Consider the following 17,682-nt stretch of genomic DNA (forward strand, 5'->3'; position numbering starts at 1 on the left):
CACACATTTAAATTCCTTATAAACGATAGAGTAAGAATTAATATAAAAAAAAACGAAACAAAAACATTACGACGGATAGAGAGAAAAAAAATTATACCTCATACATAATATTACATCTATCTTAAGGTGAGAACTGACCAACGTTACGAGGTGTAATGTAACATATAATGTAATGTTTCACAGCGAGCATTCGTGCAGTCAGTACGTCGTGTTACGGGGAAACCAGCGAGCCACGAGCCGCTCGTTGCTCGCTTTGAGTGCTCCACCCGGCTGTCGGTTTTTTGGCGAATCCTTTGACTGTTACGCGGTTCAGTAATTACGCGTCGCACGTCGCGAGTGATCATGATTATGATTTTCTATAAATTGTGTCTTTTTTAAGTACTTTTGGTCCAATTAAATTCAACAGTTCTTCAAAATCGAGACCTGCGTACAAAGTTTTTATACTGTCCTGTAATTATTTGGTCTTTAATATTGCAATCAATAATAAACCACCTCATACGCCTGTGTTTTTAAATAGGTTTTATGTCCAGTAACATTTTTCTTCTTCTTAATTTGGATGAAACAATAATTCAATAGAATAAAAGATATCAACATTATCACTATCACATCTCGTGACCACTGGCAGCGAAAGTGGAGCACAGAGTTTTGACGAGCATATGACGCTGATTTTAGAACACAGCGTAACATGCTCGATGCGTAACACGCTCGATGGGAATGCTACATTACACCTCGTAACTTTGGTCAGTTCCCACCTTTAAATTTATGGGGCCAAGCAATCACATTCCAGGTGATTGTGAACCTTCAATTCAATTCAACCTTTGCAATTTTTAGATTTGAGGTACAAATTCTTCAGTAGGACTTTCTCGTTAACATTATTTGCGCGAACTGTACGAAGTTGTATACGTTGAATGTTCGATACTGCTTCTGAGAGCACAGTCGAAAATGTTTTCCTTGAACAACGAGGCCTCTCAAGGAAAACATTTTGATTGATATTATTACTTATTACATTACAATTGAAAGATTCATGGACCTCTTTAACTTAAAATTGATTTTTGTTTGCAGTTATTTTAACGCCGCTTTCGAATGGAAAGCATACACTGTACAAAGGGTATCTATTCCAAAGGCAGTTGAATGCGAAGACGTTCGTTCGATGGTGTTGTACTCAGTATCCAAGATGTTCTGCTGCGATTTATACGGACACTCGATTGATGGTTATGAAGACCAGTCATGCGCATAACCACCCAGTATTAGCAGATATATTCCATCAATATTTTATCGGAAAAGAAAATATATGGAACATACGAACTGATCTCTCTCACTAGTTTACTGATTTAGAAAATGTTTTATGTAAAATAAAGATATGTTGACCTTTGAACACATTCGTTATTGTAACCATGGTAACAGTTTGAGAATCGGAACCTGTTTATTTAATTTGGCACAAGATAATATTTAGGAGGCAAACGGGCAGGAGGCGCAACTGATGTTAAGTTGTACATGGACATTGCCATGGCCTGAAGGCTCGCCAGTGCGTTACCGGCCTTTTAAATTTATAATAATTTTTCGATATTCATCTTTACTAATGTCTCGATATCTCCACAGTCGAATTTATAGAAACGGTAAATGGGAAGAAGTACCTGAAATATAACCATCATTACTACGTATTGTCTGGTACGAAGGGTAGATGGCGCTGCAACGAGACATCGACCTGCTTTACATCATTGTACGTGGATGAATACCTTCGCCCGATAAAGTTGAATAAACCCCACGATCATCCACCTGCCAGGTTTATCAAAACCAGTGCTGGCTTTATCAGATATCGCCGAGATCGGAGGTCTGATCTGGACGCGATGCCCGAAAACAAATGTTTAACATTTTCTATATCACATTTTCAGTAGGTAGAGCATTTTGATCAATTTGACAGAAGGAGATTAAAACAGTCTTTTGTCTCTTTCTGTCAAAGTGCGATCACGCCGAGATGCAAAGAGACAGATGAGTAGCAATAGAATTTATTAGATAAAAAAGTCGAAATCCGGAATAAAACAAAAGACGAAAGGTCGCATTGTAAGAGCATTTCATCCATAAAAATTTATGTTTCTTATTTTCAATTTCTAATGTGACGAATTTTTTATTTATTTAATAAAGTACACCACATCATATATAAAGCATTTTCTACAGTATACGTTACAATATATTCTAAAATACATGATAATTACGATGAACATAAATTTTACAAAAAATAAAAATATTACACTTCCAACTACAAATTTTAGTTTGTACTAATAATGTCCTATTTAAAAATACTTATTCGAAACTATTAGGTAGCTGATAGGCGCCTAACAAGGTTTTTTTTTAATTTATCAGCCCACTACCGCATGTCAAGCTCAAATCAAAATCATAATATCATCTAATCAAAATCAAAATACCATCAAATCAAAGTCAATAAGTATTCGAATGAGAGTTGCCTGAGATAATGTTAATGTTCTGTAATTGACCATGTAACGATCTGTATAAGAACGTAACACCGGCTAGAGATAACCGATCGTACATATACATCATTTTAAATTCGGTGTCCGGGTGCATATGAGAAACTTTTAATAAATAAATAATTGTTCTAACTATATGTTACGCTCTTCTAATAGATGTTTATTGGAAATTTCATATCACACTTCATCCTTCTTAGGCATTTCATTCACGATCTCCGCCATTAAGTTGTGGAATACGCTGCCCGACTCCGTACGATTGGCTACCTCTCTGTCATCTTTTAAAACTCTTCTGTATAATCATTTCTTAACCTTATCCTATCCTGATCAATCGTGACTTGTATAAATCTTATGTTTCCTTTTACTTCACTATTTGCTGTTCATGTATTTGTAAGATTAGCTTTTAAGTTTTTAGTCTGTTATTAATATTTATTTTGTATTACTTTATTTTATATAACATTTGGTTCTGCACTTCTCGCACGCATCATGTTTCTTTTTTTTAGTTTTTCTCTTTAACTAGGGTTGCCTGGAAGATATCGCTTATTAGCGATAAGGCCGCCCGTTGCATCCCTTATAATTTTTTGTATTGTGTTTCATTCTTTTTTTTTGCAACGAAGTGTAAATAAATAAAAAATTATTGTTCCAAATGGTTCGTGACGCGTTGTGTTGATCCTTTTGTCTTTTGTTTACACGCTCTCCCCGGAAACAGTACTTTTGTAGCCAAAAATAGGCGTTATAACGTTAAATTATTATCATAATTTTACAAATTATTTTAATTTAAATATTATCTGTCTCGAAGTGTCGAAGTGCCACGAATTAAAAGTGAAAAATATATTTTTGTTAAAGCACTGTTTAAATTTGACTGTTGTGCTTTTTAATGCTTGCTATTCCAATCATAACGGAATAATGTATTTGGAATTATTAATTTCATGCATTGCAAAAGCATGAATAATTAGTAATTATTCATTCTTTATTTTAATGGAATATTTATCTTAATTATATTTTTCAAATATTTTACCCAGACGCGAGCGCTTAATGACACATTTACGATATGTCAATAAGTCAGTAAAACATTTGTATGAAAACAATCTAATCTAAACTAACACCTAATAAGACAGCAAACTTATAACTAGATGTTATAACTTAGATGTTATAAATTCGAAATGTTTTTTTATTTAAGCCTTTGTAATACGATTTAATTGTAATTAAGTATAATTCCGCGTACTATATATTTAAATAAAATACTTTGTTTATTTAACGCGCGAATAAATTTGTCAGTGTAAGTGTGTTTTTATTTTATTGAATGTGTAATAGTATTATTTAATCCTTTGTATCTTCAAGGGTTTTTTTCCGAAGCGGCAGAGGTGGATCTCCACTTCCTCCAGTCCTAGTGTAGTCGGGTTAGATAGGCCGTGTGCTTAACTAGTACATATTAAACAACTTTAAAAAACCAGTGAGATGTTTACTATTTGTGTGTGTTATATTTTATAGTACAGGGGACGAAGGGGCAGGAGGCGCACCCATGCCCATGGACACTCACACTGCCAGAAGGCACGCAATGCATTGCCGGCATAGGAATTGGTACGCTCTTATCTTGGAGGAACCTAAGCTCTATTGAATCTACGGTAAACTAATATAAGTAGTCAAATTATAAATACAAGACAAATAATATACATATCTAATATATAAAATTTTCGTGTCGCGGTGTTTGTGGTTAAACTCCTCCGAAACGGCTTGACCGATTCTCATGAAATTTTGCGTGCATATTGGGTATAACTGAGAATCGGACAACATCTATTTTTCATCCCCCTAAATGTTAAGGGTAGTCCACCCCTAATTTGTTTTTTTTTTAATTTTTAGATAAATTTATAATTTTTATTTTTTTTATGATACAGCATTAAAAAATACATACAACCCCTAATTTTCACCCCTCTACGATCAACCCCTATTTTTTATTATAAATTATAAACATGGCAAAACGACGTTTGCCGAATCAGCTAGCTAGGATTTAATATAAAATAATCATAAAAAGATCTAATAATTTAAGTTAATATTTTCAGCGACTTTTTTTGAAACGTTAACTGGAAAAATATTTGCACTTTACAAAAATTATTATTATACAAAGGATGGTAAGTTCAGATGGAGGTGTATAAAGACCAACAAGTGCGGTGCTGCTATAAGTGTTGTTGATGGGTTCGTAATTAAAGAAACTAATGTGCACGCGCATCCTCCCAAAAGGTACGACGGTGTGAAAAAACTCTGCGCGTCGTTGAAGAATGAAAACCATAAATACTTTTGAAAGTGTGTTAGTGAGATAAAATAAATCAGTGCCGCTACATCTTCTTTAAGTCTTGGCCTCAGATTTCTGAATCTGTTTCATGATCATTTGTCAATCTAATAGGCAAGTAGGTGAGCCTCCAGTGCCTGACACACGCCGTCGACTTTTTGGGCCTAAGGCAAGCCGGTTTCCTCACCATGATTTCCTTCACCGTTCGAGCGAATGTTAAATGCGTACATAGAAAGAAAGTCCATTGGTGCACAGCCGGGGGAGCGAACCTATGACCCCAGGGAAGAGAGTCATACGCTGAAGCCACTAGGCCAACACTGCTCCGCTGCTGCTGCTGTATTAGTGAGAAACAGGAAATATCAAAAGCTGAAGCCATACTAATGCGACAGCGCGTGAGATGTCGTCAGCGACATTCCATACAAAAACGTCGAGATACACTACTGAAGACACTCTCTGACACCACGTGATAGTTTTCAGAAACACTACTGATAGTAAATTTTATTACGAAAGTCAAGAATATAAGAATACTAAAATTGATTATTTAAAATAACTCAAATGGTATTTAGCTCTTAAATACGTGTTATATTTGAAAATAAACTATTTACGTTTAAAATTATGTTTTTGTTGTTGTCAATGTAGAGTCTGTTTCAGACATTAAAATAGTATATATAATATAAAAAAATGTGTTATGCGCTGATATATCTTTATATATATAATTCTTCTGTGAGTGTGTATGTCACTGAACTTCTCTCAAACGACTGGACCGATTTTGATGAAATTTTTTGTGTGTGTTCAAGGGGATCTGGGAATGGTTTAGATTCACAAATCAGCCCGCCAGATGGCGCTGCAGTCGGTACTTTCATACTTTGCTTTACTAATTGCTTGAAATATCATGCAGGACAACGTCTGTCGGGTCCTCTAGTTCTCTTAGGTTTCTTAAAGTACCTAGTTTTTGATAATTGGAAATGTTACATCTCGTTTATCTTGCCCAGTGCTCCTAAAACCTAAATCATCATCTTTAAACAATGAAAGCAGAAAAGCTCTCGTGATTGTCCAACTACTTCTTCCATTTTTTAAAGTGAAACTTCTTTATCGGCGTTGGAAAAAAATTTACCGTCACATTTTTCGGTTACGCGTCACATTTTTCTTGTCACTGTTCGAACGGTTGATTCGAAGAGATTCAAAGCCATTAAAAACAAAAAAATATATAATAACGATAACAATGATAGTAATAATTCTATTACAATTAATGAAATTCTGTAAAAACTTAATCGAATACTAATCGAAAACTTAGTGCTACTTTAAGTGTTTTCTTCTTATCATTTGTCTACAATCTACATCAATTATAGCTATCCATAGTCCAACACATAATGATCAATTACAATTAACTTTCAGATGAATTTAAAAAAATACAAACGACGACAGGCAAGTCCCTATACCTATACAGAGATTACACGTACTCACCAGCGTGTCCGCATTTGAGCGGAAAGGGGGCAAGGTGGCGATGCAGTGCGGACAGAAATTGTAAAGCTTATTTCATTATTAGTCGCGATGGGGATTTCGTTCAACTGAACTGTAATCATACTCATGGACCGAGAAATTACGTCCAGTTATCGAACGGTACTTATGCACTATTTAGATCAAAACATTAGGTTTAATCAATTCTTCAGAGCGATTAAACATGATGTAACAGTGTAGTTATAGGTATGTTATCTAAAGCTGGCGGCTTCAACACATTTACACTTTGTGCTTGTGTAGTGTCTGTGAATAAGCGCGAGACGTGATGTCAAACTGAAATACAATCACAAATACATCACGAAAAGACTGTCCGTCTCTCTCGCGCTCGGTCAAGATTATGAGTATAAAAGAGACAGTTATTGTTTTTCTTTTGCTACTGTTTATGTTGATCTTTACTGTTTTATATTATTATTATTTTATACATGTTGATCTTTTTTCAAACATTACCAGGGCAATCTCGTGAAATGGTGCATAATGTTTTTAATTATTTTAAGCATCTTAATAAAAACAGTTTAATGAAAAAATGTTATATTTAATTTGACATCAGATGCGACTGGGGTTTCTAAGAGGAGTATTGAAAGAATAGTTAGTGAAGTAAAAGTGAAGTGTGTTGAGCTAGATGGAGCTTATGACGAAAAATGAAAAAAATATTTACACGAACTACTCTTTCACGTTCTTGGTCTGGCTTAGAACTTTTGGATCCACCCTCGTATGCACCTAATATTTATATGTATTTGACACATTTTTATTGATTTACAACCCACCCAACCTTACTAAAACCAGAGTGGACTAAAATGTATAGCATGGCAAAAAAATCATATTTTGAAACATACTGTATGTGAAATTGCATTAGTGTGAGTACTGTGAACCCGCCAGCTTTCGATAACCGACCTATACAACGTTCTAGTTATGTAAAAACAGTCAAAAATTCATGAAAACTGTGAAGTGGCAACACTTCGGCTGTCACTGCTATGACATATGTCACAGTCAACTGTGCTGTATGTAAATCACATGTCGTTTAAAAATTATATAAATTCTAAATAATTGTTATTGTAGTTATAATTACATGCGCTTTTGTCCTATACTATGTTTTCTTTAAATGAGGTCACATTAAAATAGGAAAACTTTATTACATATAATAAAAAGTATTTGTGAAAGAGAAAATGATAAACAATAAACTACAAGGAGGGACCTTATCAGAATGCCAAATCATAAAGTGACTGCTTTACGACTGATTTGAGCGCGACCGCCGCTGCGAAAACCGCTGTGTGAGTTTGAAAAGTGGAAAAGTACAGAATCTCAAGGCTGATCCTACAGCAGTGTTAAATGGACATATTATATTTTGTATCATGTAGAAGTTATATATTAAAAAGAAAAAAAAGTCGCAGAATTTTATTTTAATATTGAGTTATCAGTGTAATTCCAAGTTTACAGTCGTTAATTCGAGAGAGTTTTTAATTTTTTATTATGGCTTCCAGATCAGTTAAAGAAGATTACACTACAGAATGGGAAAACCTATTATCTCTACAAAGGTTACACGTATAGTTTAATCCCAGGTTCGGCAACGTATGGTACAAGATGGCGCTGCACTAAGAACAGTAAATGTTACGTCAACATGATGGTCGGACATGATGGCGAGATTTTAAAGATAAAGGGTGATCACAACCACCAACCATCACAGTATATCCAGCTTCAGAACGGGAGATATCATTGTTTCAAGATGTTATAAGAATAAAATTGTATTCATAATCCTGTGTTTCTATGACAAATAGTTCAAAATTCTAAACTGAAATACTCACCTCACCTCACATTTATATAGATAACCAAGTACACTTATGAAAGTCAACAGAAAAGATGTTAAATTTATTCTAAATTTACATTTACTACCAGTTGGCAAGTCAAGGGCGTACAGCGGGCAAGAAACTCTCCGCCACTCTTTTTAATCGCCAAGTTTTAAATCATACAAACTTATTATTATTTTCTTATGTAGGCTAGTTCACATTTCAAGGATCGTCATGTTCGCTTAAATTGTATTGCTTGTGGCGGCGTCCATGCGTCGGGTTGTCTCTCTCCCTAAAATATGGCGAGGGGGCCGATGGCTGGCCATGCGCCATACTCGTGAACGGCTGCTACTTGTGTTGTGGTGATGTACTAACAACAAAATAACACGCAAATACATAGTGGAAACATAGTTGTTTAATGCTAATTTGATTATAGTTCTTAAACTATATTCGCATTTTAATTTTTTGTTGACCTTGTTATTTGCGAACACATTTTACATAACTCTACTTACAAGGATGTGATATGTGGGAAAACTTCGGTCGACTATTAGTTGCAATTGGGTATTGTAGTAAAAATTTAATTGGAATTTGAATTTCAGTTTTTCATTATGTTTTAAAATTTTACTTACTGTGTTTCGTTTACAATTCCTATAATTTAAGTAACTTAAGTGAACAATTCAATTTTTTAATATTAAAAATTATGTATGGTGGTGGGGCAAAAGAGGTTGGGTAACACTGCTCTAATGTATGTTTGTAACTTTAAAAGTGTTCATTCCTTTTGTAGTATACTAAACCATCATTAATTTATAGGAACATATATATGGACGAAACGCGGCGGCAGACATCCCCTATTACTATTATATGGATTCACATACAGCTTTCAGAAGAAAAATGCTGACGGAAGAATATCCTGGTACTGCTCGCGGAGGTTGCGGGGCTGCCGAGCCGCGGCCGTGTCTTTTGGACAAAAGGCAATACCAATAAAGCAACATGATCACGTTCCGCCGAAACTACCAGTTGATTATACAGAGACTCAAATATTTCCATCGAACGAATTCTTCAAGTATCAATAAATCTAGTATTAGTTAGAAACGCTTGCTCATGTCCAAGAAGCGCATATGTAATTGAGTTAAATTATGTAAAAGAGGCCTAGAACATAAAGTACCAGGGTGACATGTACAACGATAGCTCGCTTCGTATGATTGTGATTGGCCAATATTTTGGACTAATCATAATCAAACGAATCGCACGTTTTTATTGCGATTGACATTCTAACTCCAGGGCCAAATGTAACTTCCAATAGTGATACCGACAATCCTGAAAGCAGATTTTCTTCAGAGTATTAAGAGAACCAGATCAAATACAAATTGTCGGGAATCGCAGTTGCTATTCGAGGTTATACAGCAAGGGAGCTTTTTAGAATATACTCACGGAGGTGTTATCAAAATCTCAAGTTTCCTATTACTTATAAGTATTAAAACGGTCTAAATATTTATAAATAGTTGTATGTTATTAATTAATATTGCGTTAAAAAGTCTTCAACGTAATCTTAGTTCACGTTATTTTAAATATACAAGTTATGGTTTATACAAGTTTTCTGGGTTGAGATAGATTCACAAGGCAGTCTATAAGCATCAGAATTGTGATCTCACAATTATTCATCTAGGCTCTCTAATGTCGACGTTATGTTGTGAGAAACAACTGCTATGAAATATTTAAAAAAAATTTATTCACAGTCAAATATTTCATCTAATCAGGTCTATATTGATGAATTTTGAAAATCCTTTCAGTTGTATTTAAAATAGTTCCTATAAACAAACCTAAGCGTTCTCAGTCAACGGAGACCATAATGATACGTAAAAATCTAATGACGTAATGGACGCCGCGCAGAGTATGGTACTAAGCGACGCCCAACACACAGCGTTTGAATAATATTCGCGGACACTATGTTTCACTAACACAAATTCATAAAAACTATATCAGCCTAATTGTAATCCTTTACTGGACTCTTACTCTTACTGTAACTTTCGTCTCTTTCTAGCAAATTAAGTTTACGCAGTGATGAAAAGAGACAGCAACTTGGTCCAGTCAGTGATTTATTTTTTTTAATTATGTAATACTTGAACGGCCTAATTCGAATGCGAGCGTCATGCCCGTTTTAGATCCAAATACGCCCCAAATTTCGAATAAAAAATTGAGTATCACGTTCTGGTTTCGCGATTTGTTTGTTTACCTTCTCTCTTCTTCGTGCTAGTGGTTTGCGAATGAGAATGTAAAACAAAAGACGTTATAATTTGTTTGGTCAATAGGATTTCTCGACATACCAAACTGTTTGGATTACTCGTTTTACATTCTCACCGTGAACATAAGAGGTATTTTAGTCAATAATTTTAAACATAGTTTATGAAATAAATTTTTAAACTAACTTAATTTAAATTTTGTAAATATGTAATATGGAATCGATTATTTTTTATCAAAATTATGTTCGAAAAATTTTATACGTAGAAATATTGTTTGTGAATTTATTTGATATAGTGTAGAAATGTATAATTCATAAGTGTTAGGTTAAATTCTGTACTATCTGATACCGTTAAGTTAAACCGTTAAGCTAGAATTTTTTGTCTATGTTATGTCGTGACTATGTCTTATAGTCAATATTTTCATCTTCGTATTTTAGTTTAAATTGTTCAATGAATTTGTATGCACGTGATCAAACAAGCTATTACGCAAAATATTTGTTTTTTTTTATTATTCAAGAATGTTCATTTGCCACTGTACTTAAGCTCATAATAGATTATTTTTGTGTGTGAGGTGAGTTCGATTAAAATAATCAGTGGCGCTACAACCTTTATAGGTCTGGGCTTCAGAATTTGGTATCTGTTTCATGATCATTTGTTAATGGAATAGACAAGCTTCCTGTGCCTGACGCATGAGGCGAGCGAATGTTAAATGCGCGCATAGAAAGAAAGTCCATTGATGCACAGCCGGGAATCGAACCTACGACCTCAGAGATGAGAGTCGCACGCTGAAGCCACTAGGCCGACACTGCTTTAAACATAAATAAACTTATTTTTGTTATCGGGGGAAAAATTTGAAAAAAAACCGGTTTTCCCATGCTCCACCAGGCCTTATAGTATGATGGACCATTCTCTGAACATTAATGTCGATTTGATATATCAACATTGCAAACAAGTTTTTAAAAAGATAAGTGAGGACTTTACTCCAAGTTAAAAATTAAAAAAAAGAACATTTCTATTTAAAATGTTGATGAATTCTAAGGGTAAGACTCTAAGTCGGGACTAAGCGTGAACTTTCTTGCCCTGTGTAAAAATCCAACACGTTTTTAGACATACGATAGTCACCCCAAGTCCTGACTGAATCTTACTCTAAGACCAAATAACCCGAAATTTAAAAATAAGTCAAATTAAATTGTCTATCATTTTTCAGTATGTTTTATACCATCGCCAAGAGGCAAGCATCCAATATTAATCCTAGAAAAGTACACATACAAACACCAGTGGGAATGTTTGTCTGGTAAAATAATCTGGTACTGTTCCCGTCGACGCCAGGGCTGTCGGTCTTTTGTCAATACTTTGAATAACGCTCTTTACTCACGCGGACCAGAACATAACCACGAGCCACCGTATTATTCTTGAAACGGAAAAATCTTAGTCTAGTAAAACTTTATAAATCTTTATAACGTTATTCATTATAACGAAAACTCTCTATAAACTATAAATAAATTAAGTTTGTTTGGTTTAACACAAAACCCAGCCATTCTCTATTACGAAGAAATATTTTCATATTTAGACATCAACAACATACTTAAGTGTAATTGTTTTTATAATCAGCTTACTAAACTTACCTTTTGTTAATTGCATTAACATGTGTGCCATTATTCTTAGATTACATTGCCTGTAGGAAATTTTGGTCTCGGTTACTAAACGCAACATCGTCACCTATCTATTATATATATACAAACTAGTAGACCGGCCAAGCGTTGCTGTGGCTAAAGTTTTGTTATATTACATAGTAGTAACCTATTCAAGAGAAACGGTTGGAGAACACCAGTCATGGAGACCATCATGCTTTTTTGGTGGTAATGCCATTAAATTGTAGCTTATTTGAAACGTTGGTACTTTCAACACAGCGCCATCTGTTAGAATTGTGACTATCAAATAATATACAAATATTTTGCAATAAAATGATATTGTGGGTTTAAATTGAGATGTACCTAAGCTATCCTATCTTTTAAGTTAGATCAAACTGCACACGGTGTGCAAATTTGATTGAAATCGGTTCGGTAGTTTAGGAGTCCATAGCGGACAAACAACGTGACACGTAATTTATATATATATTAAGATTATTGAAATTGGTTAATTTTGTTTTTTTTTTCTTCATTCACCCATACCCGACTCCTATCTTCCTTAAAGTTGAAACTACTTTTTTTTTCTACGACTATGAAAAATAGTAAAAACAATTTGGGGCGTACTAAAATAATGTTTTTTTTTTCAGTGAAGTTCATATCATCGGGCCATGGGAAGCATCCACGTATGCTATACAAGGACTACACTTTTAAACGACAGAGGGAGTCAGCTGATGGCGTTATAACGTGGTACTGTTCCAGTCGAAATAAAGGGTGTAAGGTCGTTGCTCAAACAAAAAATAAAAAGTTTATCAAGAAACCTGGAAAACATAAGCACTTAATTCCGAAACGCTGGCTTTTAATTTACCCTCCTAATGATGACGAATAGAGAGTTCTTAGTTCTTAGTTCTTTTATACAAGGGATCATCGTACAAGTGTAATTTTTTTTCCCAATCGCGTGTATTCCTCGTGCATGGAAGTTCTTTTCAAATTCAGCACACCAACGTCTAGAATATGAAAGAGCATAACCCCCAAATTTATCTTTTCTTTTCTCAGTCTTGCTTTACCATCTTCGTAGTAAATTTAAGCAGAGGTATGTTATTACCGCGCGGACAATTTTATGCATTTTTAAGAACACGTTCCGACACGACGCAAACAAATGACTTCTATTTTTGAAAAACAAAAGAATATTTTTTTAAATTATAATGACACTTATAATTTAAAATGATTTACTTATTTCTTACTACGGAGAATGCATCGCAATATCACTTTTTATTGAACATCCTAGTGTGCTTGACATTGTCTCTGTGTTTTTTTAATTATTAGTTATGTAATTATATAAATCTGTTGTTTATTATTACTGTTAATCTATCGTACAAATATTTTAGCAGATGTTAGATTTAAATATTTTTAATACATAATAATACTTTTTATAGGGTTTGATAATTATATCTAAGTAGCTTACTATACGGCGAACGAACACAATATTTCGTTCCCCGATTTATAATTTACCATATTTTATTAATAAGATTAAGGCAAAAAAAAAAAATATGTTACCGCATAGGAATGGGTTTTAATGTTAATTTAGTTAATATGTATTTTTTAAACAATAAATTTGTATAAAAAAAGGTTTCTTTTCATTTGTAATAGAATAATATTTCAACATAAGTGGTATTTTGCAATGCGTGTAAGTTAGGGTTTTATTGTTTAAAGCAGAATATATAAGACAACTCAATGTGTCTGTCTATATGTAATATATATGTATGTATATTTCAAATTATTCATTTACGCTTTCAATGTAACATCGTATTTGTATAGTCTTTATATTCCTTTAAATAATACATGCTAATGACACCTTTTTTGCAGCACGCTTTATAACGACGCCTAAAGGAGGTCAGGTCCTTCTTATTGGGGAGAATCGTTTTCATAAGGAATACGGGAAGGAGGATAGAAGCTACTGGAGATGTAGCAAGAGACTTAAGTATGGATGTAGGTGCACAATACGAATTATCCATGGAAATATCATTCCATATGGAGAGCATTCGCATGTTCATCATAGCTTACTAACCACCCAAACCAACACTAGGATCAAATTTTAAATAAAGTTATTATTATTAAGCATTTATTTATTTCCTTTCGAACGCAAAAAATATATCAAATTGAAATTAGAATGTATTACATAAAGTTTAGTGTATGGTTGGGTATCTTTATGGTTGGAACCCCATCTTGGGTATAGGATCTCTTTTACTGACCTTCGCCTTAGACCCTTCGCCTTAGACCTTAGATTCATAGAGAAGTAGGGAAGGGGATGACGGGTCTGGGCGTTACTGCATACGATTTTTTGCATTTTCTGAGAAGATTTACTATGGTAATATATATATATTTTTTTACCATAGGAAAGTAGAGATTTCAACGAACTGAAAGCACACCAACTTTTTGAAAAAAGCTGAAATTTTGACGTCAGAATTTTCGATTGAAAATTAGGGTGTTTTTTCGATATTAATTCAAAATAAGGTGAAAAAATAAATATTTTTAATCAAATAAATTACAGTATATTTGGGACATAATAAGGTAAGTTTTCACCAAATTTCGTTTAAAAAAATAAATTTGTGTAAAAGATAGAAATAAAAAACCAAAAAGTTGGTTTTTTGAATTTTTCACATAAATTTTGAGGTTATGTGAAAAATGTGTGAATATAAATGTTTTAGATCTTTTTATTACCTACAACTTTGCCATTTAGTTTTCTTCGATAGGACTTTTAGTTTTGCCGGAAATCGAGATAAACCGTTTTTTACCCTTAAAACTCCAAAATTGCAAAACAATCACTATTGTACCTATTATATAATTTGTGTGTTTTCTTTGTGTCAAAGAAAATAAACTTTGAAAAATGATAATTTATTAACATGCGATAAACTAAAGAATTAATAAATATATTTTTCAAAAATGAAGTCACTTTTATGTATATTTCAAAATTATAAATGGTTCTTTTTTCCTTAGTGAAAAGATTCATTGACATTCACTACCATTTTTAGAATATTACATTACAAAATGCAAGATGTCCAGAGAAGAGAAACTACGAAAGAAAAGTATTGCTGAGCGAGAGAGGTACAGACGTATAAAACAAGATCCATTGAGATATGCTGAGCTCAAAATAAAAAGAAGATTGTCGTACTGGAGCAAAAAACGTCAAGTGGAAACGATTTATGACGCGGGCGTCGTAAAGCGTTTACAATTAGGATCTTAATCGTGTACCGTAGAAATTTTAGGTTTAAAGACAATCTCATAACAGACAATAGTCACTTACATGAGAACTTATATACTAAAGATACAATTTATCACGTGGGCCATTGAAGAGCTTCAAGGATGAATTAGCGAAGTAGAACTTGGATGGACTTTCATTTACTGATAACTGGGATCACTCAAGAGATGGTCTTTTTAGTCTTAATTTAAATTTTATAGGACAATTTTTTTACAATTGTTATTATTTCTTTAGGTAGGTTAGTTAAATTCTCTTTATATTTATTTGTTATTTTTAACTTAATATAATTAAATACTTCATAAACAAATTATATGAGTTTCAATTTTATACTTACAGATTCACGATACTCAATCTACTTTAAGTTAATTTTAAGAATATTAATAGTAATTACTTTCGATACTAAATAGTATATAATTTGCAGAGAGAAGCGTTAATAAAATCGCTGAAACAGTAACACTTGACAATGGAGATGTATCTGACGATGACGTCATTGAAGTAGTTATCGACGACACGCCTATCGAAATACTATCAGATGAAGAAGAAATGCAATTGGAGAAAACAAGAGCATCGGTCATAGAACAGAGTTTTGAATTTACAACACCTCAAACGCCGGAAACAAGCTTCAACGAACGAAAGGACACAATAGACCCACTGACAAGTTTTGCACCAATTGGTGACAACCAATCTATACTGGAGACACATATTACCAGTACCATGTCGATAAATGAAACTTTTAAGGAATCGACAACCACAGAAGTAGAAGTGAATGTTGATAAGATTGAGACACCTGAGGTAAAAAATAGTGACGACCCTAAATATGATAATGAAGACAATTCTGTACTGAGTGAGGTAGAAAAGCTTAATGTTCCATGTCAAAGTAATGAACCCGGTACTGTAATCACGGAACCAGTTATTAATTAGCACATGTATTTATCGGTCCTCAATATAATCAATTATCTTGGAACACTAAGCTGTTTCCCAGTTTCGTTAAGGTAGTTTTTATTTTAACTGTATTATGAATTAAATGAAATCATTTTAATTAAACTCAATCTAGTTTCTTTATTCCTACAACATACATAGCTACATATATATAACATTTCACACGATCGGCATTGTATTTTCGAATGTGATCATACCTTTCATACAAGGACCGTATTAGTTTTGATTATTCATTTTTATTTTCAAAGCAGCCATGATTTAACATCAGTATGACTTGGCCCGAAAATAAAATTGATAACGTCACGGAATATTTGGGTATTTCATAAAATGAATCGTCAATATATTTTAATAATTGTTTGCCCATATCGTACGTGTAGAATGCAATGAATTTGATGTAAATTGTCATTATGTCATCATTAATACCCTACTTTACCTACCCTACCCTAAGTTAACCCGCCGATTCAGCGACTCCAAACTAAACCTTGGACTGCGAATGTAGAAAACGCCACCTTTGCCTTTGTAATAACCTTTTTAATTAAATTTTATTTATTGACCGATTCGATTTTATGACATTGAATGTAATAGTAAATTAATTCTTTGTTTTAGTGTTTTAACTTATTTACATGGGAATTAAAAAAAATACAATAAACATCTAAAACATTTATTTACATAAATATATCTTAATATTTATAAGGCTTATGTCAAAGGCACATATTACTTATAAAATAGTGTATACATTTTATACAAAATAACTATTTCACTTTAGTATAAAAAATATTGATATAACTAGGAATCTCAAATCTTATACAACCTGTGTAGATACTAAATCCTATAACTCTTGGCCCCCTTTATTCATTCGTGATTATATCTTCAAAACGTAGGCGCGCTAGTGAGGCTTTATGCCTATTTTATTGCCTTATTTTATCTAAGTCGTTCATTAAGAAGTATTAGGCCATTTAAAGCTCAAAAAGCTATTTTCTTGACGTTAAATTTTGTATGTCATTAGATATTGGTTTGTTATAAATCTGTATAATCTTTCTTAGAGATAATTTAATAAGTATCAATTGGACGACGCATAGAATGTTAGCCGGTGAAATTAAGTGTGATTGTGATTTGAATATATCCTTACAATAATATTTTCGCACGTCGTTATACTTGCTCTGCACTTATTCTGGATCCTCCTACTGCAAGTCCATCTTGTTCGGTTCTTATATTTCTCATGTTTTATGAACTTGTGAGGCCCAAAATATACGACTGGAAATCCGCGACTGGAGAGGCCGAATTGAACTAGAAAAAAAAATGTGGGTTATTTCAATGTAATGTTCTGGGTAATTTTGATTTAAATATTTTTTTTTTTTTTATATAGGTATTTATTTCTAAATTAGTTATTTGTTTTGTTTAGTTCCCGCTGATATAATGAACAGTCATTATATATGCAGTTTTTTTTTCATTTTTATTGTTTTATTTTAAATGCCAACAAATGGCCAACTTACGATGTATTATAATAATTTGTACAAATGAAATTAAATGATCCTTATATATTTGTTTTATTC

At 33.1% G+C, this 17,682-nt stretch overlaps 1 protein-coding gene and 1 long non-coding RNA gene across 2 annotated transcripts; both read left to right on the plus strand.

Annotated features, from left to right (window-relative positions):
- Positions 1 to 6,005: 6,005 nt before the first annotated feature.
- On the plus strand, positions 6,006 to 8,034 carry LOC125049521. Its single transcript, XR_007117017.1, has 2 exons — positions 6,006 to 6,387; positions 7,764 to 8,034. It is a non-coding gene; the product is annotated as an uncharacterized LOC125049521 (long non-coding RNA).
- A 6,952-nt stretch (positions 8,035 to 14,986) lies between these two features.
- On the plus strand, positions 14,987 to 16,234 carry LOC125049698. The gene is made up of 2 exons (XM_047649120.1): positions 14,987 to 15,017; positions 15,612 to 16,234. Exons 1-2 carry the CDS (start codon positions 14,987 to 14,989, stop codon positions 16,109 to 16,111), a joined length of 531 nt encoding a protein of 176 aa, XP_047505076.1. The 3' UTR covers positions 16,112 to 16,234.
- Positions 16,235 to 17,682: the final 1,448 nt, after the last annotated feature.

This window comes from Pieris napi, chromosome 5, assembly GCF_905475465.1.
Source record: "Pieris napi chromosome 5, ilPieNapi1.2, whole genome shotgun sequence".
Lineage (NCBI taxonomy): Eukaryota > Metazoa > Arthropoda > Insecta > Lepidoptera > Pieridae > Pieris > Pieris napi.